This window comes from Numenius arquata, chromosome 5 (genome assembly GCF_964106895.1).
Source record: "Numenius arquata chromosome 5, bNumArq3.hap1.1, whole genome shotgun sequence".
Taxonomy (NCBI): domain Eukaryota; kingdom Metazoa; phylum Chordata; class Aves; order Charadriiformes; family Scolopacidae; genus Numenius; species Numenius arquata.
This window is the reverse complement of record NC_133580.1, coordinates 45,641,456-45,659,030: the sequence shown is the minus strand read 5'-3', so window position 1 is coordinate 45,659,030 and position 17,575 is coordinate 45,641,456. Positions and strand designations below refer to the sequence as shown.

General features: G+C 45.3%; 1 protein-coding gene across 4 annotated transcripts in view; it reads right to left on the bottom strand.

Moving 5' to 3' along the window:
- Positions 1–240: 240 nt before the first annotated feature.
- DYSF (dysferlin) overlaps positions 241–17,575 on the bottom strand; it is a 105,242-nt gene continuing 87,907 nt past the window's right edge. For all 4 annotated transcript variants that reach the window (XM_074148316.1, XM_074148319.1, XM_074148315.1 and 1 more), the window contains 5 exons: positions 12,616–12,715; positions 10,822–11,000; positions 9,648–9,757; positions 9,149–9,296; positions 241–3,341 (listed from right to left, as the gene is read on the bottom strand). In XM_074148316.1, the coding sequence (XP_074004417.1) occupies positions 3,303–3,341; positions 9,149–9,296; positions 9,648–9,757; positions 10,822–11,000; positions 12,616–12,715 (576 nt within the window). In that variant the 3' untranslated portion in view covers positions 241–3,302. The remainder of the gene's footprint in view (positions 3,342–9,148; positions 9,297–9,647; positions 9,758–10,821; positions 11,001–12,615; positions 12,716–17,575) is intronic.

Below are 17,575 nucleotides of genomic sequence, written 5' to 3'. Positions count from 1 at the left end.
ACAAGTGGCTATGTTACCTAGGAGCATTCCAGTCCTAGTCCCACATCTGTCCTCCCTTCTCCACATTTTCTGTGAAGCACTGCACCCCTTGCAACAGCAGCAGAAAGGTGAGAAAATAAGAGCACAGCAACCACCTCTTCTCTGTCCTGTTCCTTCCAGCTGTATTTTTGCATTCCCACATCGAAGAGGGAGGGTGCTGTAATTCTATCTACACAATAAAATACACCAGGAAGCAGAAGGTTTCAGAGCTTTTCATTTGTAACCACAGTGCATTTTGCATTATTGTATATAAGGCATAGACAGATGATATATATGTCTTCCAGCCATTTCAAACCCCTGAATAACAGGGAGACACAGGGAATACTTTACATAGATCCTACCTGCTGGCTGGCTTTTGTGGAGAGACAGAACCAAGCTACGGAGCGCTCACAGTCAGGCAAACAGACGTATATGGCTGTTCAAGCAGTAATGCAAATGGGACTAGGTTGGTGTTTTCAGACACTCACACCTGCTTTTACCCACCACAGTCCCACAGAGTCTCCTTGGCACAAAAATCGGCCCTGCAGCCTGGGCTGGGAGCACGGAGGATTGCATGCAGGGGTGTAATCCTTTCCTTTTCCTTATGCAGCCGAATGCCCTGGATCCTGCTCTCCCATCTTGATCACCCACTCCGGTTTGTCAAGGAAGAGCTGTTGGTAAGTGCTGGGGAATAAAATCTGGTTTATTACTGGTAAAGGCTCTGAAGAGGTAATGCACGAGTGTGTTTTGGTAAGGTTAATTGTTTCTGCTGGGATAGACAGTGGTTGTTGTAGTAGGATGGGTGACGAGCATCCAGATATAAGCAGTGTTTTGCACTCAAGCATGAGTCATTCATCTCTTTGGGGCTCTAGGCACCAAGATTTTGTTTCTGAAACAAGCAGGGGTCACAGACCAATAATGCCAAGATGGGAAATTTCACAGTCATTTCAAACCAAAGAAAGGAAGTTAAATACTGAGCCTGATTTCCCACCACAAATAGGAGAGCAAAGCATGCCGGCACTCGGCAAGATATGCAGACGCCCCCCTGGCAGAGCTGGGTCATGGTGGAAGAGGTGCAAGGACCAACCACACCAACATTTTCATAAAATATAAAACCCACAGTTCATTAAGAAAGGTGCAAACACAAGCAACTTTTGCCCTCTGCTCACCAGATCCTCAGGGAGAAAGCATTACAGAAAATTTGACCAAGAAGACCTGGTAGTTTGATAGTGGCTAATAAATGGGGGTGTGGATGCAAATGAGCCTGGGAGGCTTCTAGGGAAAAACTGAACAAATGAAAAAGTGGAACATTTATCTGTGCTGGTAAAATGAAACACCCACCCTGGGGCATGCAAGTCCAGAGCCAACTTCACTGCTTAAGCTTTTGGGAACGGGATGCTGGATCAGCCAAACCTCAGCAGCAAGGACAGGTTTTTATAGCTGCGTGTTCTCCATGTCAAAGACACTGTCTTCACACATGGGAGTGAGCTGCCCTGTGCAATCTGGGTGCTGTTACAGTACTGAATAATATGGGATTTAATGCTCAATGCATTACATCCCAATCCAGCAAAGCAATTAGGCGTGTGCTTTTTTTCCCTGCCTTCTGCTAAGCACAGGCTTAAGTGCCTTGCTGGAGCAGGACAGGAGCTTACATTAGCACAGTTTGTCCTGAGAAACTCTGATCCCCCAGGATCACTTTTCACTGCTACTTGCTCTCACATGTCATGCTGAGAAGCAACAGCTCCAGGGGACAAATGAAACTGAGGAAGACATGTCTCGTCCTGCTGAAGGGCAGCAGGGAAAGACCTATTTATCATCAGAGGGACTGTAGCAAAAGTCATGCTGTGCTGGAGCAGCAGGACAGCTGTCTCTCAAAGGGACATTTGCTTTCATGCTTAATGGCCCTGTGCTGGGAGATGGTTCCTTGCAGGATGAGTGGATGCAGGATGAAAATTTGAGACTGTTTTGATTAGCATCATGACACCAGCCAGCACAACAAAACACTAGAAATCCCCTTAGTCCATACCGCTCCATCCAATTGCAGCAGCAGAGAGAGACAGAGAAAAGGAGGGAATAAAAACCAGCAGAAATGTCCCAACATTGCCATCCCAGTCCTGTCACAACTGCCATTTGCTCAACAGGAGGCTGAGCAAGACCTGCAGGATACATCTCATAATAATTTGTTTGCAAAGCAGAAAGCAAACAAGCCCACTTCCAAAGGTGCGGGTTATCTGCCTCATCAGCGCCCACCAGCAGCGAGTTTCACAGCTTACACTGCAGTCTGGTTTGTACTGTCTTGCTTAAGCATGTTTGGGAGCACAAGAGAAGAAAGACTAATATATTCACTGAACTGTGGCTGCAGGGGCTGCATATAGTAGGAGAGGAGAAAAGCAAAGTCCACCTGCACTGCTTTGCTCCTGGGATTGCTCTTGGGGCAGGGCTCAGCCCAGCTCCTCTTTCTCTGCCAGAACAGCACTGTGTTTAAAGGGTGGCATGTGGGACTGTAGAGGTGAAAGAGCAGCTCAGAGGGAAAACAAGGTCCAAAAAACACAACCCAGACTGCGTAGTCCTTCATGAACGCAAATTTCAATGGGGTTTTGGATTTAGCAATTACCACCAACTCCTGCCCACTTTTTGCATCTCAGCCTCTTCCCTGGGTCCTGTATCTGGTTTTTGCTCACTTTGGAAAGGCAACGTATCAGCCCAGAGTTTCAGGCTGTGCAGTATATTTCTTCTTCAGTAGACATATATAAACCAGATAACATGCATTGCACAGCAAAGGAAAACTGGGCCTTGTTCAGAGTGCAAAGAAAATTGTGCTCAGAACCTGAGAGATTTTGCCTTGCACGTGCTGCCTATGCCAGCAGCCCAAAACTCCTCTGCTAAGGTCTGCAACATCTTTGTGTGCTCACAGACTATAAATGAAAAGGTCCTTTTCTTCTCCACCTTCTTCAGTTTTGCACTGGTATTCAAGCTCTACAAATCAGAGCAGCTTAACCAAGAAAATTTAAAAGAAAAAAGGAGACGACAGACGAAGAAGTAAAATAAGAAATATTTCAGAATAGCTATTTTTTACATGCTGCTTCTGAGGTGTGTACTGTAGGTGGGACTCTGCATACTGCATCAGGATAAATTGTATCTTCATTTTTTGTAGCAGCCTAGGGCCTGAGAGAGGCTGTTCCTTCTCCATCTCCACCTGCGGATGCGATCCAGTGCAGAGCCACAACTTTTTTCCAAAATCCCCAGGCAGGCACTGGACCTGTCTGGCACCTTCCAGCACAGCTTCAGTTGAAAGGTTTCACCAGTTTCATAGCAGCATAGTTCTAGAGGGATGGAAAAACAAGGGAAAAAAAGGTTGATTTGAAGCAGGTACTGCAGATGAGCCTGCATTCAGGGCAGGCGTGATGGCCAAGCTCCCAGCCCCAGCCTGCAGAGAGAAGCAAGCAATAAGTGCATTCCTGCTAGCATGGATGGTAGAAAGCTCACACATGAGAAAACGGGTCTTGTCTTCTTCCAGTAGAGGCTACTGGTCACAAGCACCAAGCAGCAAGCACCAGGAGTCACTCCTGGACTTCAATTGTTCCTTCCACCAAGTTTTTAAGATAAATTTCCCCCTCTTCATACCCTTGCAAGAATTTTGGCATCTTCCCACTAGCACCATCCCAGTGCCGACATGCCTTTCTTGCAGGTGAGGAGACACATCCAGCTCTTTGCTGAGTTTCTCCAGCCTCCCTCTCTCCTCTGCGTCCTGGTGCCCCTTCTGCTCTGCTCTCTCTTTGTGCTGCTCCCCCACAAACCCATAGGGCTGTATTCGCTACCCATGCCTTGACCTCACATCCTTATGGCTCCTTCTCCCCACGATCCCCCCAAAACTGGTGACCTCATCTGCTCTGCTTATTTGGTTGGATTCTTTGGAAACAGGCCCTGGCGCCAGTCCCCAGGCATCCGCCAAGTTGTGCCTTGACGTTTTCTGGAGAGAGTTGCTTTTCACAGGTCAAAATCTGCACCCAGGATCATGCCAGCAATCAGTTACTCTGAACAGCAAGCGGATGGCTCTCCAGCCCTTCCCCATGCTGATTTAGTTTCTTAGCACAAACCTAGCCTGCAGGTCCATGGACTAGCTCCAAAGAATCTGCCAAAGGCAATCAAGAAAGGCAAACCTATTGTTGATTTCTTTTTTTCTCTGCCTTTTCTGCATCCCTTAACGCCTCAGCCATCTGTTTCAGCATCAGCCTTTGGTGTGGTTTTTGTCCCTAAAAGCAGACATCCCAGGCAAGACCTTCCTGTGCTTGTTTTCTGGGATCTGTACAGTCCCTGCTATTGCACAGTGAAGTATGGGGCTGCCATGGAAAATGAGGTGTCACAGTATTTTAGCCTATTATATGTGCAATTCCTTCCTTGAAAGAAGATGACAGCTCTGTGAAAAAGAATAAGCTGTGTAACACTGCTTATCAAGACCGCAATGAAAATACAGACGAAGATGCATGGTTAGGTCATATGGAAATAGCTATATTTAATGTAGCTCTGATTCAAACCCCCACGACCACATACTAGCCAGTTTGGAAGTCCCTCCCAAGCATATTGAATTTAATTGGTACAGGATGTTCTATCACTCTGTCACTTTGAAAAAACAACTTTGGAAACAAAGCATAATGCTAGTTACCAGCAAGATCTTTGGAGGAATGGGGAAAAAAGAGAAAAAAAAACACAACAGAAGTAAAGTCTGACCAAAGGCATCTTGATAAATTACAACGTGTAGCAAATTATAAGGCAGTTTGCCAACTGAGGATTTCTAATAATGCCATAAATCATGCAAGCAAAGTTAGGGCAGTTTACCAGGAGTCATTAGAAAAGCCTCCAGTGACATATAACCTTCGAATTAATTATCCATCCATTTGTCGTTCAGAGTCTATCCTCCAAAATACTCCTATTTTTTATGATTTGACTGGTTGCATTCTGGAGGGTAGCAAGCTTTCTGTCCAGCTATGAATTTCTATTAACGAAGTGTTGAAAGCCAAGCAGGATTATCAATCAGCGCAGAAAGCAAGCTGTAATTAGAATTAATGGCAATGGAAGCAACACTGGGCTTGCAGAACACAAACAGAGCTTTAAAAGGTAGTAAACATTTTCATGGTGCTGCAAAGCAGAGCTGGCTCCAGCTGGAAGTAGCGTTACATTTTTCTATGGTGGTAGCCACTAAAATCTTTACAATAATCGCTACTTTGGGGAGATAACAACCTCAGTATTCCCTACACGTTACGGATGCAGAAACCCAGGCTGGACTTTTATAACCTTTTTTTCTGACCTTGTGTCTGGCCCAAGACTTTCACTCAACCATCCGAATAGCAGAAGGCAGAGCTCTTCTCAGCTATGGCAATGTCAGATGAAAAGTCCATCAAAGTCACTGGACCTTTCCAAAAAGCCCCACAGCGTGTTGTAAATGAGCACTGCTGAACAGGAGCATGGGGTGGAACTAGAGAATATCTTGTAGAAAGACATTCAATCTCGATACGGGGATGCCATGAGCAATGATGAATTTACCGCAACCTTTGGCAAATTTTTCCAATGGTTAATTACCCTTCATCTCAAAAGTTAGCAACCTATTTCCACTGGAATAGTTCCTCTAGCTTCAACCTCCAGCTACTGGGTCTCATTATACTTTAGTCTGTTGTTTAAGGACTCTTCTGATGTCAAGTTAAATCTAAGGACCATCTGAGGAAATCATATAGGAAATATCCAGGGAATGTTGTTCCCAGAGTCCTAGCTTGTACAGACCATAATGACAACCACTCTGCAAAGAAAGCTAAGGCAAACCAGTGAGTAATCTGACACTAAGACTGGGTGGAAGAGCCCAAATGAAAAAATGAAGAACCTCAGAATATCAAATTTTCAACATTTTTTCCCATTTCTGTAAAACTAGACAACCTTTTTTTATGGAAATTTGCAATACCGTGCAGTTTTCCACCCAAAACCAAAAAGCTTTTCAGTTGGAAATGGCCTCTGACCCACTAAAACAAGTTGCTCTGTAAACAGTTGCGCTAATGATGACTGATTTCTTATGGACTTGTGCCTAAATTTCCCATACTGCAGTACTCCCAGCTCCCCTTGGGTCCTGATGAACCTCCTCTTAATCCCAAAGCACTTCCAGACCCTTCCCCACTTCTGCAGATCTCCCCCTGCTCCTTCCAGGGACCCCAGATCCCACTGGGGCAGCCACGGCACCTTCTCTGGCTGGAAAACAACTGTTGGTTGCACAAAGCTCCCCTGGGAAGGAGGCTTTGAAGAGGACCTGAGAGGAGGAATGGGAAGATCTTTATTCCAGCCCATGATCAATCACATATACTCTGTGTCCTGAGGATGAGGGAAGCACAAAGGCACTGAATCTTCAAAGGTTTCTGATCCCCTGAAGTAGCTCTAAAGGCATATATATTTTGCAGAATACTGGCATATAATATTTTGCAGAATATTTTGTTTCTGACCTCAATAGGGAGAATAGTTCCCTGGGATGTAAAGCATCTCTTGATGGGTATTCTGAACAAGACCAAGACATCAGCTTCTTCATTTTCACTGAAAAGCCTGAACCACTGTTATGTGGGCATTACTGTAGAGAACCACAAGACAGCCCTTCACCATTTCGGGTGGAAGCACACAGCTTTCAAAGGGGACATTTGCTCTTACTCTCCAGCTACTCTGACCACAAAGCTGGGGCTGTGGCTGGAAGCTTTCAGCACTGTAGGGCAACGGGAATAAATTAAGAAAAAATCCCATTTTTGTACCAAGAGCTGATGAAAATTCCCTGGGTTTGTTTTCAGGTGAGATTCCTCTCTGCCTGGGATGGGATGGAGGCTGACCTATGCACAGTTAGCTTAGCTCATGGTACCATTAGTTTTCCAGGGCGTATTTTGGATATATATTTCTCAGGTAAAAGATCTCTTCCTTTGGTATTCTCAGGCAGAGTACAAACAAGACAAGAGTTAAAGGCAGGGCTCGGACTTCTGTGGCAGCATGTGGTGCATGGTGCACAACATCCCCAGGTGGAGAGGCTGTATGAAGGCGAAGGCAGGGCATTCAAGCTGACTGCTGAGTCAAGGACTAGCTGCTGGAAAGCAATGACTGGAAGCACCCTGGAGGTCCCAGCGGAGGTCCCAACAAGCAGAAAGCTCTGGGCGAGCTCTTCATGGAAGGCCATAGCAAAAAGGGCAACAGAAGCAGGAAAATAGTGACTTCACCTCTGAATGCACCACTTAGCATCCCCGTTCCTTAACCTCTTCCTGCTCAGAATGATGTTCCACGTAACCTATCGGATTCCCTTCAGGTTTCCCTCCCATCACCCACCTCTTTTCCCAGGACGAGAGGGGCAGGACACACACAAAACCCTCTACGTGCAGCGTGGTACCTCAAAACTGCATATGTAGTGGCAAGATTACATATACAGCATTAAATGCAGCAAGGTCCTTATTTTAAATGGGACCTGATCATGCTCCTGGCACGCAAATCAGAACAGAGGTGAGGAGGGATTGTTTTTTCCATGCATTTAGTCAGGGATGTAATCGTGAGCCCTGCCAAAGGTCAGGATGCCAGGGGCATCCTTCATAGCAAACCATCAGCAGCACGATTGCCAAATTTAGTGCCTGATGAAATGGGAAAAGAACTAAATCTCCAAGTAGATACAGAACCAGTGACCTCAAAAATCTAGGGGAAGCTGGCCAAATACATAAAAACAGAAAAATTCCATGAAACATGGCCTTACTTTTTCAAAATATGACTAAAAATTGACCTGACCAAAATGAAATTAAATACAACAACATTTAGCTAGGGAACAGGGAAAAATCCCAAGTAATAATGAGTGTAAATCAATATTTATAGTTTGCGAATTTTTCTTCTCTCAACATTGTTTTTATGTGATACCACTGGAATGAATGCAAAGCCACTTGCAGCTTCAGGGAAACACTGAGTTCTTCTTGGTCAAAAAGGCCTGGTTTCTGCTACTTGACACAAAGGGGAGTCTCCACGAATAGCTCCAAGTACAGGGCAGGGAGGAGGCAATGCAGCAGTAATCTGCACTTGTACAATTATTTCCTCCTTCATACTACTTAGCAGCTCAGGAATCATGTCTCCAGCAGGAGAAGTATTCCAGCTCTTCCCATGGATATAAGGATAGAGAGAAGGGGAGAGCCATGATCTAATTCCATTCCCTTTTTTCTAGATGGGAACAACCAAGCATGCATGACTTGAAATCATCTGAAAGTGATTACGATGGCGAGGAGAAATTCCACACCTCGCTTTTCGGTTGCACATTGCAAGCACACAAAGCCATCTGCAAAAGGCAGCCACGTTCTCTCACATGAAGTTATAAATTACCACAATGAGTTCTTTTCTTAAAAAAAAAAAAAAATTATATACAAGAAGTAGAATTTGTTAAGTGCTGGAAAGAGAGAGGCGGGTCGTTTTTCTTATCAGTCTGAGAGGAGGGGAAATGGCATCCAAGAGCCGGCATGAATTATTCCAGTGCCGTAGAAACAGAGGAGGATACAAAACCCCATCCCAAGCCAAACTGGAAGGCCAGGGCTCCATTATTTATTTATTTTGTTTTGCCAGTGGAACTGATAGTAAGGTAAGAAAAAGCCACTTTCTTGATTAATGAGGTGAAAACCCTCCCTCTAATTTTAGACTTTGCATTGGTATAACATCCTCCAAGCCTTGATAACGAGAGACGGGGCTGCCCAAATGCTTATAAACTCCCCTGCATCTTTAAACAATTACAGATCGGTGTGGTTTTTTGCCCTGTAAAATGGCTGCATTGCTAATTAGGCTGCATGTTTGTCGAAGATTTTCCCACCAGCCCTGCAACACCTCCAATATCAGCTGCTCCAACTTCTTTGAAAACAATCAATTAGACATGAATTAAAATGCAAAGAGGTAAGCACCTTGCAGTGAGTCTGTAGCAGAGACCAGAAACAGACTCTCTTTATGACACATCATGGTCCACCAGGTTGTTCCCCAGGGACCAGCATGGGACCTTTGAAGCATGGGACCTTCTCGGTCAGCACAGAGGTTGCTCAGCCACAGAGACCTGGCGAACACCTAAGAACTTAGTCAGCCCCCCTGTCCCCTCCTGCACCCATCATACCGGGAAGGCGTAGATGAAGATTCCCAGGAAGAGCAGCAAGATGAAGAGCACGATGGCCAGGATAACCACCCACTTGTACCGCCGCCACAGGATGTACTTCAGGGTCTTGTACGGGGAGGTGAACCACAGGAAGGAGGTCTCTGGGCGCCTGGAGCCAAACAAAGTTGAGGTTACTTCTGAGTTTCACAGTAGTTTCACCTTCCTGGATCCCCAAACCCATGAGCAAGCCCTGGTGTAACACGCTGGCTTCTCAACCTGCAAATCCACACCCCTCTGGGTAGACTATGTCAAACTCCCTCCTTGGTTGCCCAGACCAGCATCCCAGCCACCTGGACTGCCTCAGCTCATACAGTCTGAGAATCAGCAGTTCAGAAATGGAGCCTACATGGGAGCAAGCCCATTGCAGACAGCAGACCTCAAACAGGGAACCCAGATTTTCAATTTGCTCCTTGAGAATTCTGTGCCCCAGTGGTTACTTTTCCATTCAAAACGCTCTTACTTGGGGTCCTCCAGCTTGGGGTTCATATTTGGCTCATCCCGACCCATGCCAGCTGGCCGCTCTTCATGCTCTTGTTCTGCCACAATTTCCAAAGTCATTTCCAATTTGCCCTGTGTGGGTTAAACAAAAACAAACTTATAAACAACACAAAACAAACAAACAAAAGAAAAAAAAAAAGGGAGAGGTGAGATATGAATGTATATGCAAAATACTGATTGGGGAAAAAAAAAGTACTTCTAGCATAACCCAACCACTACAAGCAAGGACCATGAGGAGCCCACTAAGAGTGGATTTAATCCAGATCCCTCCCCTGTCCACTACAATATTCCCAACAGATATCCCAGGACATCTCAAATGTCACTGACACCTAAGCTTAGGCAACTGACTTGAGGGTCTTTTGCTGAACGACTTAATTCATTGTATGTATTGATCAGTTGCCAAAGACTTCAACAGGGGCACATACACTTACATTTAAACATGTAAGACCTTATAACGGCCTTCCAGTACCTGAAGGGGGCCTACAGAAGAGATGGAGAGGGACTCTTTACCAGGGAGTGGAGCGATAGGATGAGGGGTAATGGTTTTAAATTGAAAGAGGGGAGATTCAGATTAGATACTAGAAAGAAATTCTTTACTGTGAGGGTGGTGAGACACTGGAACAGGTTATCCAGAGAAGTTGTGGATGTGTTGTGGATGTTGTGGATGTGTTCAAGACCAGGTTGGATGGGGCTCTGAGCAACCTGGTCTAGTGGGAGATGTCCCTGCCCATGGCAGGGGGTTGGAACTCGATGATCTTTAAGGTCCCTTCCAACTCTAACCATTCTATAATTCTATAATTCTATATCAGTCCAACAGCTGAAATCTTTCCCTGGCACTTATCACAACACAGTGTCATTAAGAATAGATGTGATACGGAGTCAAATTAGGTGGCACATTCCAAAAACCACGTCAAAAATCCCACAGAAAAAATAGTTTATTCTGAAGCATTTGCATGATGCTGGACAAATCCTGGAAAACATCCTGTTGATAAAAGCTGGTCCAGTTTGTAAAATTTGCAGCCCAAGGCTGAGTTCCTTGCCCTGACCATGGCATCCTGCATGCGCTTGACTCAGCCACATCCCTCCTCAATGCTTTGAGTGAGTCCCAAAGAAAACATGTGAAGAGGCCGCCTTACCGCCAGGATCTTCTTTTGATCCTGCTCAGCAACACAAGGCCACCATCCCTTGACAGTTTTCTGCTCAAAGAGTGACACAAAGCGACTTGAAGACAAGGTCTCATCTACTAGCTCTAAGGAGCACTTCTCAGCAGTCTTGGCAGGTTTGGGCATTCTGTTGAGATCCATCTGAATGGAGCCTGCAAAGAGGAACATTACTGGGAAGACAACTCGGTGTAACAGGTCCTTAAAATGGGGGCTCTTTCCCTGAAGAAATATTCACTGTGGCACCTTCCTGGCCTCAGGGAGCGTGGGCAGACACCCATACAGCAAGGTGGAGAGCAAGTTCAAGTGTAGCTCTATTTTCAAGCATAGTGCTAGTTTTAGCCAGTAGCTCTGCCCTTAGGAGGACCTGAGCCATGAAGTCCTTCTAGAAGAGGCTGAAAAACATCTGCTGACTTACACAGCTATAACTTTGGATAATTTGCACTGAAGTCAACCAGGCAGGCTGAGATTTTTAATGAAGACTAAGAGATTTTGGTGAAACTCAAATTGTACGCGCCCACAGCCCAGTCAATATAAAAGCATTGGGCAGGAGGCTTGCAGATCTCCAAATAGGCTATTTTATTGTCCCACCCAGGTGAGTAATTGCAGCAGATTAAATAGGAAGGATATCCCACAAAAATGATAGCTTCCTTCTCAGACAGAGTGATCCAGTAATTAGCACATTTACCTAGCCTTTGGGAAATCTGAGCTCAGTTCTCCAAGTGTTAGTTGAAAGAGCCTGTATTTAATTTACATTGCTACACTAATTTACGTTATGGTTGTGAACGGACAAGAACATACACAGGGTCTGGTCCTGTGGCTCAGCTGAGGGGCAGGAGCTTTTTTCATTTTACTGCTGTGAACGACTTACATTCAATACTGTGCTTGTATTTGTAGCTTTTCCGTGCCACAGATTCTTGCAACCAATGACAATAACAGCACAGATCAGATTTGTTGTGAAACACTTTTGAGGTCCATTGGTGAAAAGTGGTTTACAAAAGCCAAAGAGCACTTTTGTTTGTTGGAATTTAAAAAGAATTAGGGTTGGCAGTCAAGAGCTCATGATGTGCAGAGCCAGAACTGGAAAATACCCCTTGGAGAGGTTATTTTGGCACTCGGCTGACATAATCAAAGACAAGATTGAAAAGAATCTTGATCACATACTTCCTTAGTGAAGCTTTTGATGTTTGAATTTTTTTTTTAGTGACAAAAGAAAGGTGGAACAAGATCCAATCAAAAAAACCATAAAGCTGGAGCCTCCAGCTTCTGCATAGATAATCTGCTGCATGGCTCTGTTATCCTTCCTAATAGATGTTTTTGTTTATTTTTTTCTTGGCTTAAACCTAGATTTCTGAGGAAATCACTGAAAAAGGCAAGTGTTGGATTGAGCTGTGTTCATGTTCAAATATCCCAGGTAAGGCAAGTCAAGACAGCGATCCTGCCTGGTGGTCTCAGCTCAAATACACGGTTAGCCCTGATGAGCACATTTCAGCACAGACTCAGCTGAGTCACAGAGAATTGGGGCCTTCCTGAAAGGTGGTGGCCTGTTGGATTTGATGATGCTCTCAACAATATGTCAGCCCAGGAACAGGCTGCTGCAGGCTGGGACTGGAAATCTGCCGAATACAAACCACTTAACGCTGACACTGAATCCTGTTCAGTGGCTTAAACTGGTCGTTACACTTTCTTCATATCCTGAAATGATTCAATAATATTTTTCCTTCCTGTCTGCATCAGCAGGAATGGAGCCAAAAAACTCTCCTGACTTACCCAAATAGTCATCAAAAGAGAACTTGTCATTGTCCCAGATCTGGAAGATAAGCTGTGGTGGAATCTTATTTTCTGTCTTGTCCAAGCTCCAGAAGTGCTCCTAAAATCACACCAGAAAAGAAACCAAGGAAAAATAAAAGGCTCATTAGTAGAAGTGGGCAGAGCCTGGCTACTCTTATCTCACAGCAGTGGAAGTCCTGTAACATAATGCTCTTGGTGTGTCCTGCTTCAGTTCTGCAGGGCCAGAGCCACAGCAGGACAGCACTGGCTCTGGTCAGTTCTAGGACAAGGATGCTCAGTGGAAAACTCAAGATGCTTCTGAAAGTTGTGTAGGTATCAATTTGTGCCTTAATTTAGTGACAATATTTTAGCAAACAAGCTAAACATGAGACTGTAAATAGGAACTTTTGAAGTGACAGAATCATATTCATGTGATTTAGATGAGGGTGACTCTCCAACGTGAAGAGAGCAACAAGTGTAGGGTGCCAGTGCTGCCAAACTTCACCTTCCTCATAATTAATGGAAAAATATAGGAATAAATCTGGATCCACCACTGCTCTGTCCGGTCTGTTGTAAGTACTTTGTGTGCAGTTGGCCACCTTGCAACCTGCAAACACCTGAATTTCACTGAATTTCACTGAATTTCACTGAATTCACCTCTATCACCTTTAAGTTGCCTGTGGCTCCCAAGTGAATATTCATATTCACTAAACATGAATATGTGAAGAAAGAGACTGGTGCTTTCACAGCAGTTCACTGTGTGATGAGTTCCTCAGTTCTCAAATGATGTTGTTCATCTTTTCTGCACATCTTCCAGGTTTTCATTCTCAGGACAGGTGAATGCTGGAGTTGGACATGATATCCTGGTAAATCTGCTGCTAATACTACACTGGGATGCTGCCAAGCGTACAGTTTGCTTTCTGTATCTATTACTATATCCAAGTTCAAGAAAGGAGAGATTCAGAGCACCAGCAAGCCATGATGACCAGAGCCTGGCTCTGTATACAACCAATGTATACAACCACAGTGGCACTGTGACACTTGATTTCAGTCTTTATAACGTGAGAGCTGTCACTGCCTGTATGCCCTTCCCATTTCCATTAGATGTCAATCTATTAGGTTGCTTGTTCCCTGCCACTAGATCTGTTGTGACAACCTTTTGAAAGGTTTTGCAGCAGTCCCAGAAGCCTATTTATTAAGCACCTGGAATGAAAATTACACCATGAATGTCCCCTGTGATTATCATCGTTTACCAAGCCCTTGTGCAGTGCTGGAGCTATCATCCATCAGTTCTACAACCTGGCCACAGTAATAAGGAATAGCCACTGCCTGTGAGACAGCATCCATACGGGAGCCCATCAATAGGATGAGTCAGAAATTTCTGCTTTTCTGGAGAGGAAATGATTTACAAAACACTCATCCATGAGAAGTTTGCAACTGCAGTGGTCTGGTTACTACAGGGGATAGGTCAACAGCAAGGCAGATAGTCTGCCTCCTGGACAGTCAGACCAAGACTCCTCAAAAAGCCAGAGGAGGGGAAAATTTAAAGTAGACTTCTCTAACAAGGAAGGTTTGAATCACGTTACTGAGACAATGAGCTTGCAGTCACATCATTATAATATATGGTGGGTATGTGTCCATGCCACAAAATTTGCTATTTATGTGGTTGCAATCAGTAACATTTCCCAACAGGGATCTAATACCACTTTTGGGATGCCACAAGATGCCTGAAGTTAGGACTGAGAAATGTTAGGACAGAAGGAGAGCCACGGAGACACACAAAAAGCCAAGGTCTTGTTATTTCTGGTTCCAACCAACACTTGCAAAGAGGAGGCAGAGTCATGGCCAGTGTCTACTGACACAGGCTCAGAGGTGTGCCCTGTGGGCAATGCCTCCTGCTGCATTCTTGCAACATGGCAATATCACAAACGAACAGATTTAATTAAAACCAGGAAACTTCAACATTATTCATGACACATACGTAGCACCATAAATTCACTGCAGTGGCTACAAGACTCTGATTCATTATATCGTGCAATATTAAAAAAAAGGGGGGAAGAAAGAATGTGTCACACTCCATAAGAACATAAATATTCAAGCAGGGAGACTGTGGGCACTTAAATCCCATTGAAACTGGTTTCACTTTAAGAGATCACCCAGGACGGTTATATTTCAATTTAGCTCCATTCCCCGCTTTGCTTTGGAAATACACGCCAGCTTTTTTGCAATGGAGCATTTTATTTATGCTTTTTAAATATTTTATAATCCAGAAAAACAAAATAAAGTCAATGGAAACTTCCATCTCTCCCCCTTTGCTCATTGCAATGTATTAAAATGTATGTTTATCCAAGGAGGCGGGCATATTTTCCCAGCTAATAAGTAATTTTAAATTAAAACTAAAAAGGGAAAGAGCTTATGGTGATTCTTCCCTTTCCAATGTATTGGTAGGGTCATGTGCTGCAGAAGGGTTATTAGTCATCCAGAAGAGCAAGCCACCAGCAACCATGTACCCATGACTAAAGAAGGTGGCCAGATGACCTCACCATGGGTTGGAAAGGTTCATCTGGGGTCTGTGAGATGGAGGCAGACACATTTTGCATGGTGTGCACCACAGTGAGACACAATGGGCTCCTTCCAATTACTGCTTGCCAGGGGAATTCAGGCAGCCCCATCCGTGCTCACCTTGGGAGAGGATAAAACATGTCCTACAGGTCCTACAGGTACCTCTTCTTCCCTGGTGATAAATAATGTCCCTGGCTCAGAGGCTGATTTCACCACATCTCCATTCATCAAATGTATCCATGCTCCAAGAGCATAGCTACACTGCTGCCTGGATTGAAGCACCTCTCCAAGCATGTGTTGGACCTTCTCTTTGCACCACCCCATCCACTTGGAGTTAAACGTGAGCAAAATTTAGCACTCAAGCAGCCCCTCTGAAAGGGAAGTATGGTGATGGCTGCTGTTCTCTCTGGCGAAGGTACTGCCTGCTGGAAGATCCAGTCCCATGAGTGCCCTGATGGGGAAAAAGGAGGAACCAGGAAAGGGAGCAGGCTGCTGTGAGACCCAAATTACTGCCTCAGTCTCTGAGCTGATGCAGCAATCCTTCTCCTCTTGGTGGGCACCTTCACCATCTGCAGTTCTGGCTGAGCTCTCCCAGGATAGGAGGAGAGTGCCTTGGACCCAGGTCAGACGCAGTGGATGCTGCGGTGCCTTATGGTCATCTGCCACACAATAAAACACAATGTCCTCTAGGACTGACCAGGCAATTTCTGGCAAATATACAGGACTTCAGGTTTCCACCTTCCCTTCTTCCACTGCAATGCCCACAGAATTGCCCGTGCTCAAAGCAAACGAAACCCATACCCTGGCCAAATGGATGTTTGCTGCATCCCCCTGCCTCCCCAGCACCACTTCTACCCCTGAGAGCAATGCCCAATCTTGCCAGGGACTCCCTGCCCAATGAAGGATGACTCAAGCCAGATTCAACCCTTTCCGGGTGGCAATGAGGAGCTTGTACAATGCTAGCACGATCTATACAGCTTTGGCCTTTCTTGTGGAAAAACACTGTAACTGTGGTTTGGCTGGTGGCGAAGCTTTCCTCCTCTGAGCCCCGTGAAGCTGGGGACACGGCAGAGCAGAGCTGGAAGGGCAGGCTTGGGAAGGAGGAATTTGATGCTGAGCTAAGTTTATGGGTCCGTTTCAAGGCAGTGTGAAATTTGCCTCCATGATTAAATCTAGCTACGAAAGCTCACTATAAAAACAACCCACAGCAAGAAATTTATTTCCTAGCCTTTTGCAAGGAAGGGGGCTTGAATTATTGTTTGGGGGTTTGTTTTGCATTGTAGGGGGAGAGGGGAGGCTGGTGAATATTTTACAGTCGTGAATAATGCAGCAGGGGAGGCAGGAAAAAAATAAGCTCGTATCACTAGGAAAGTGTTGACAGGGCTGCATTTCTTTTGGGTTGCTTATGTGCTACGGAATACAAAGTAAGGAGCAACCCCACTATTTCAGGGAGGCCCCAGCATGTTTGCACCCAAGCAAGCCTGGCTCATTTCAGCACGTGCATGTGGGAGAGAATCAGGTCCCTCATCCCACAGCAACTGGGGAGCCCTGGCCTTGTAGGAGACCCCCTCAGAGGTCAGCCAAGAAGAGCCTCTTCTGCTGTAGGAGCCAGGGCAAGCTGTCCTACAGGGCCATCCTTCAAGGTATTGAGAAACTGCTTCCCTGAACCTCGTCCCATTGGGACATTTCATCTATTTGTAGTAAGCAGCCAGCTGAGAGCGCTCACTATTGCACTTTTACTGGACTAACTCACATCACAGGCTTCTTGGTTTTCTGCATCCTTCCCTGATCAGGATGGCAGCTGAGCAAAATCCCAAGCTTACAGCATGAGCTGCACATTTGGGCACAGCCTTGCCAATACCTGGAGGAAGACTCCAGGAGTCACCACAGCATAAATGTGAAATTGCCATAAAATTTCCCTTGGGACACATACTCTTACTTCAGTCCCTGAATCACTGCAATGCTATTTCCTCAGCTTCCCATGCTTTCCCTCTGGCAGAGTTTATCAGGCTTTTCCATGGACATGGGGCCATCCCACTGACATTTAGGGAGCTCCAAGCCTTGATGTCCCAGTCCTGGCCAGTTTGTGAACGGCGCTGTTGGACCTTCAGTTCTTGACACAGCCATGCTTTGCTCAGCCCTCTCCATACATCCATCGGAAAGGAAAATTCACAACAGTAACTCCTGTCTGAATATCACAGAGGCTGCCCATGGATCCCAGGTCATGACCGCTGCCCCTGTCCTAATACAAAAGACGGTTGTGTTGTATCTGCTTGTTGTAGTCCCATTAAAATACATAATATGTGACTGCCTTGTCTAACTCTGCCTTCCTCTGGAAAAAGAAAACGTACTTGGAGCCCATTCAAAATGTTGCATTTTCTTTAAATGTGGAAGGAAA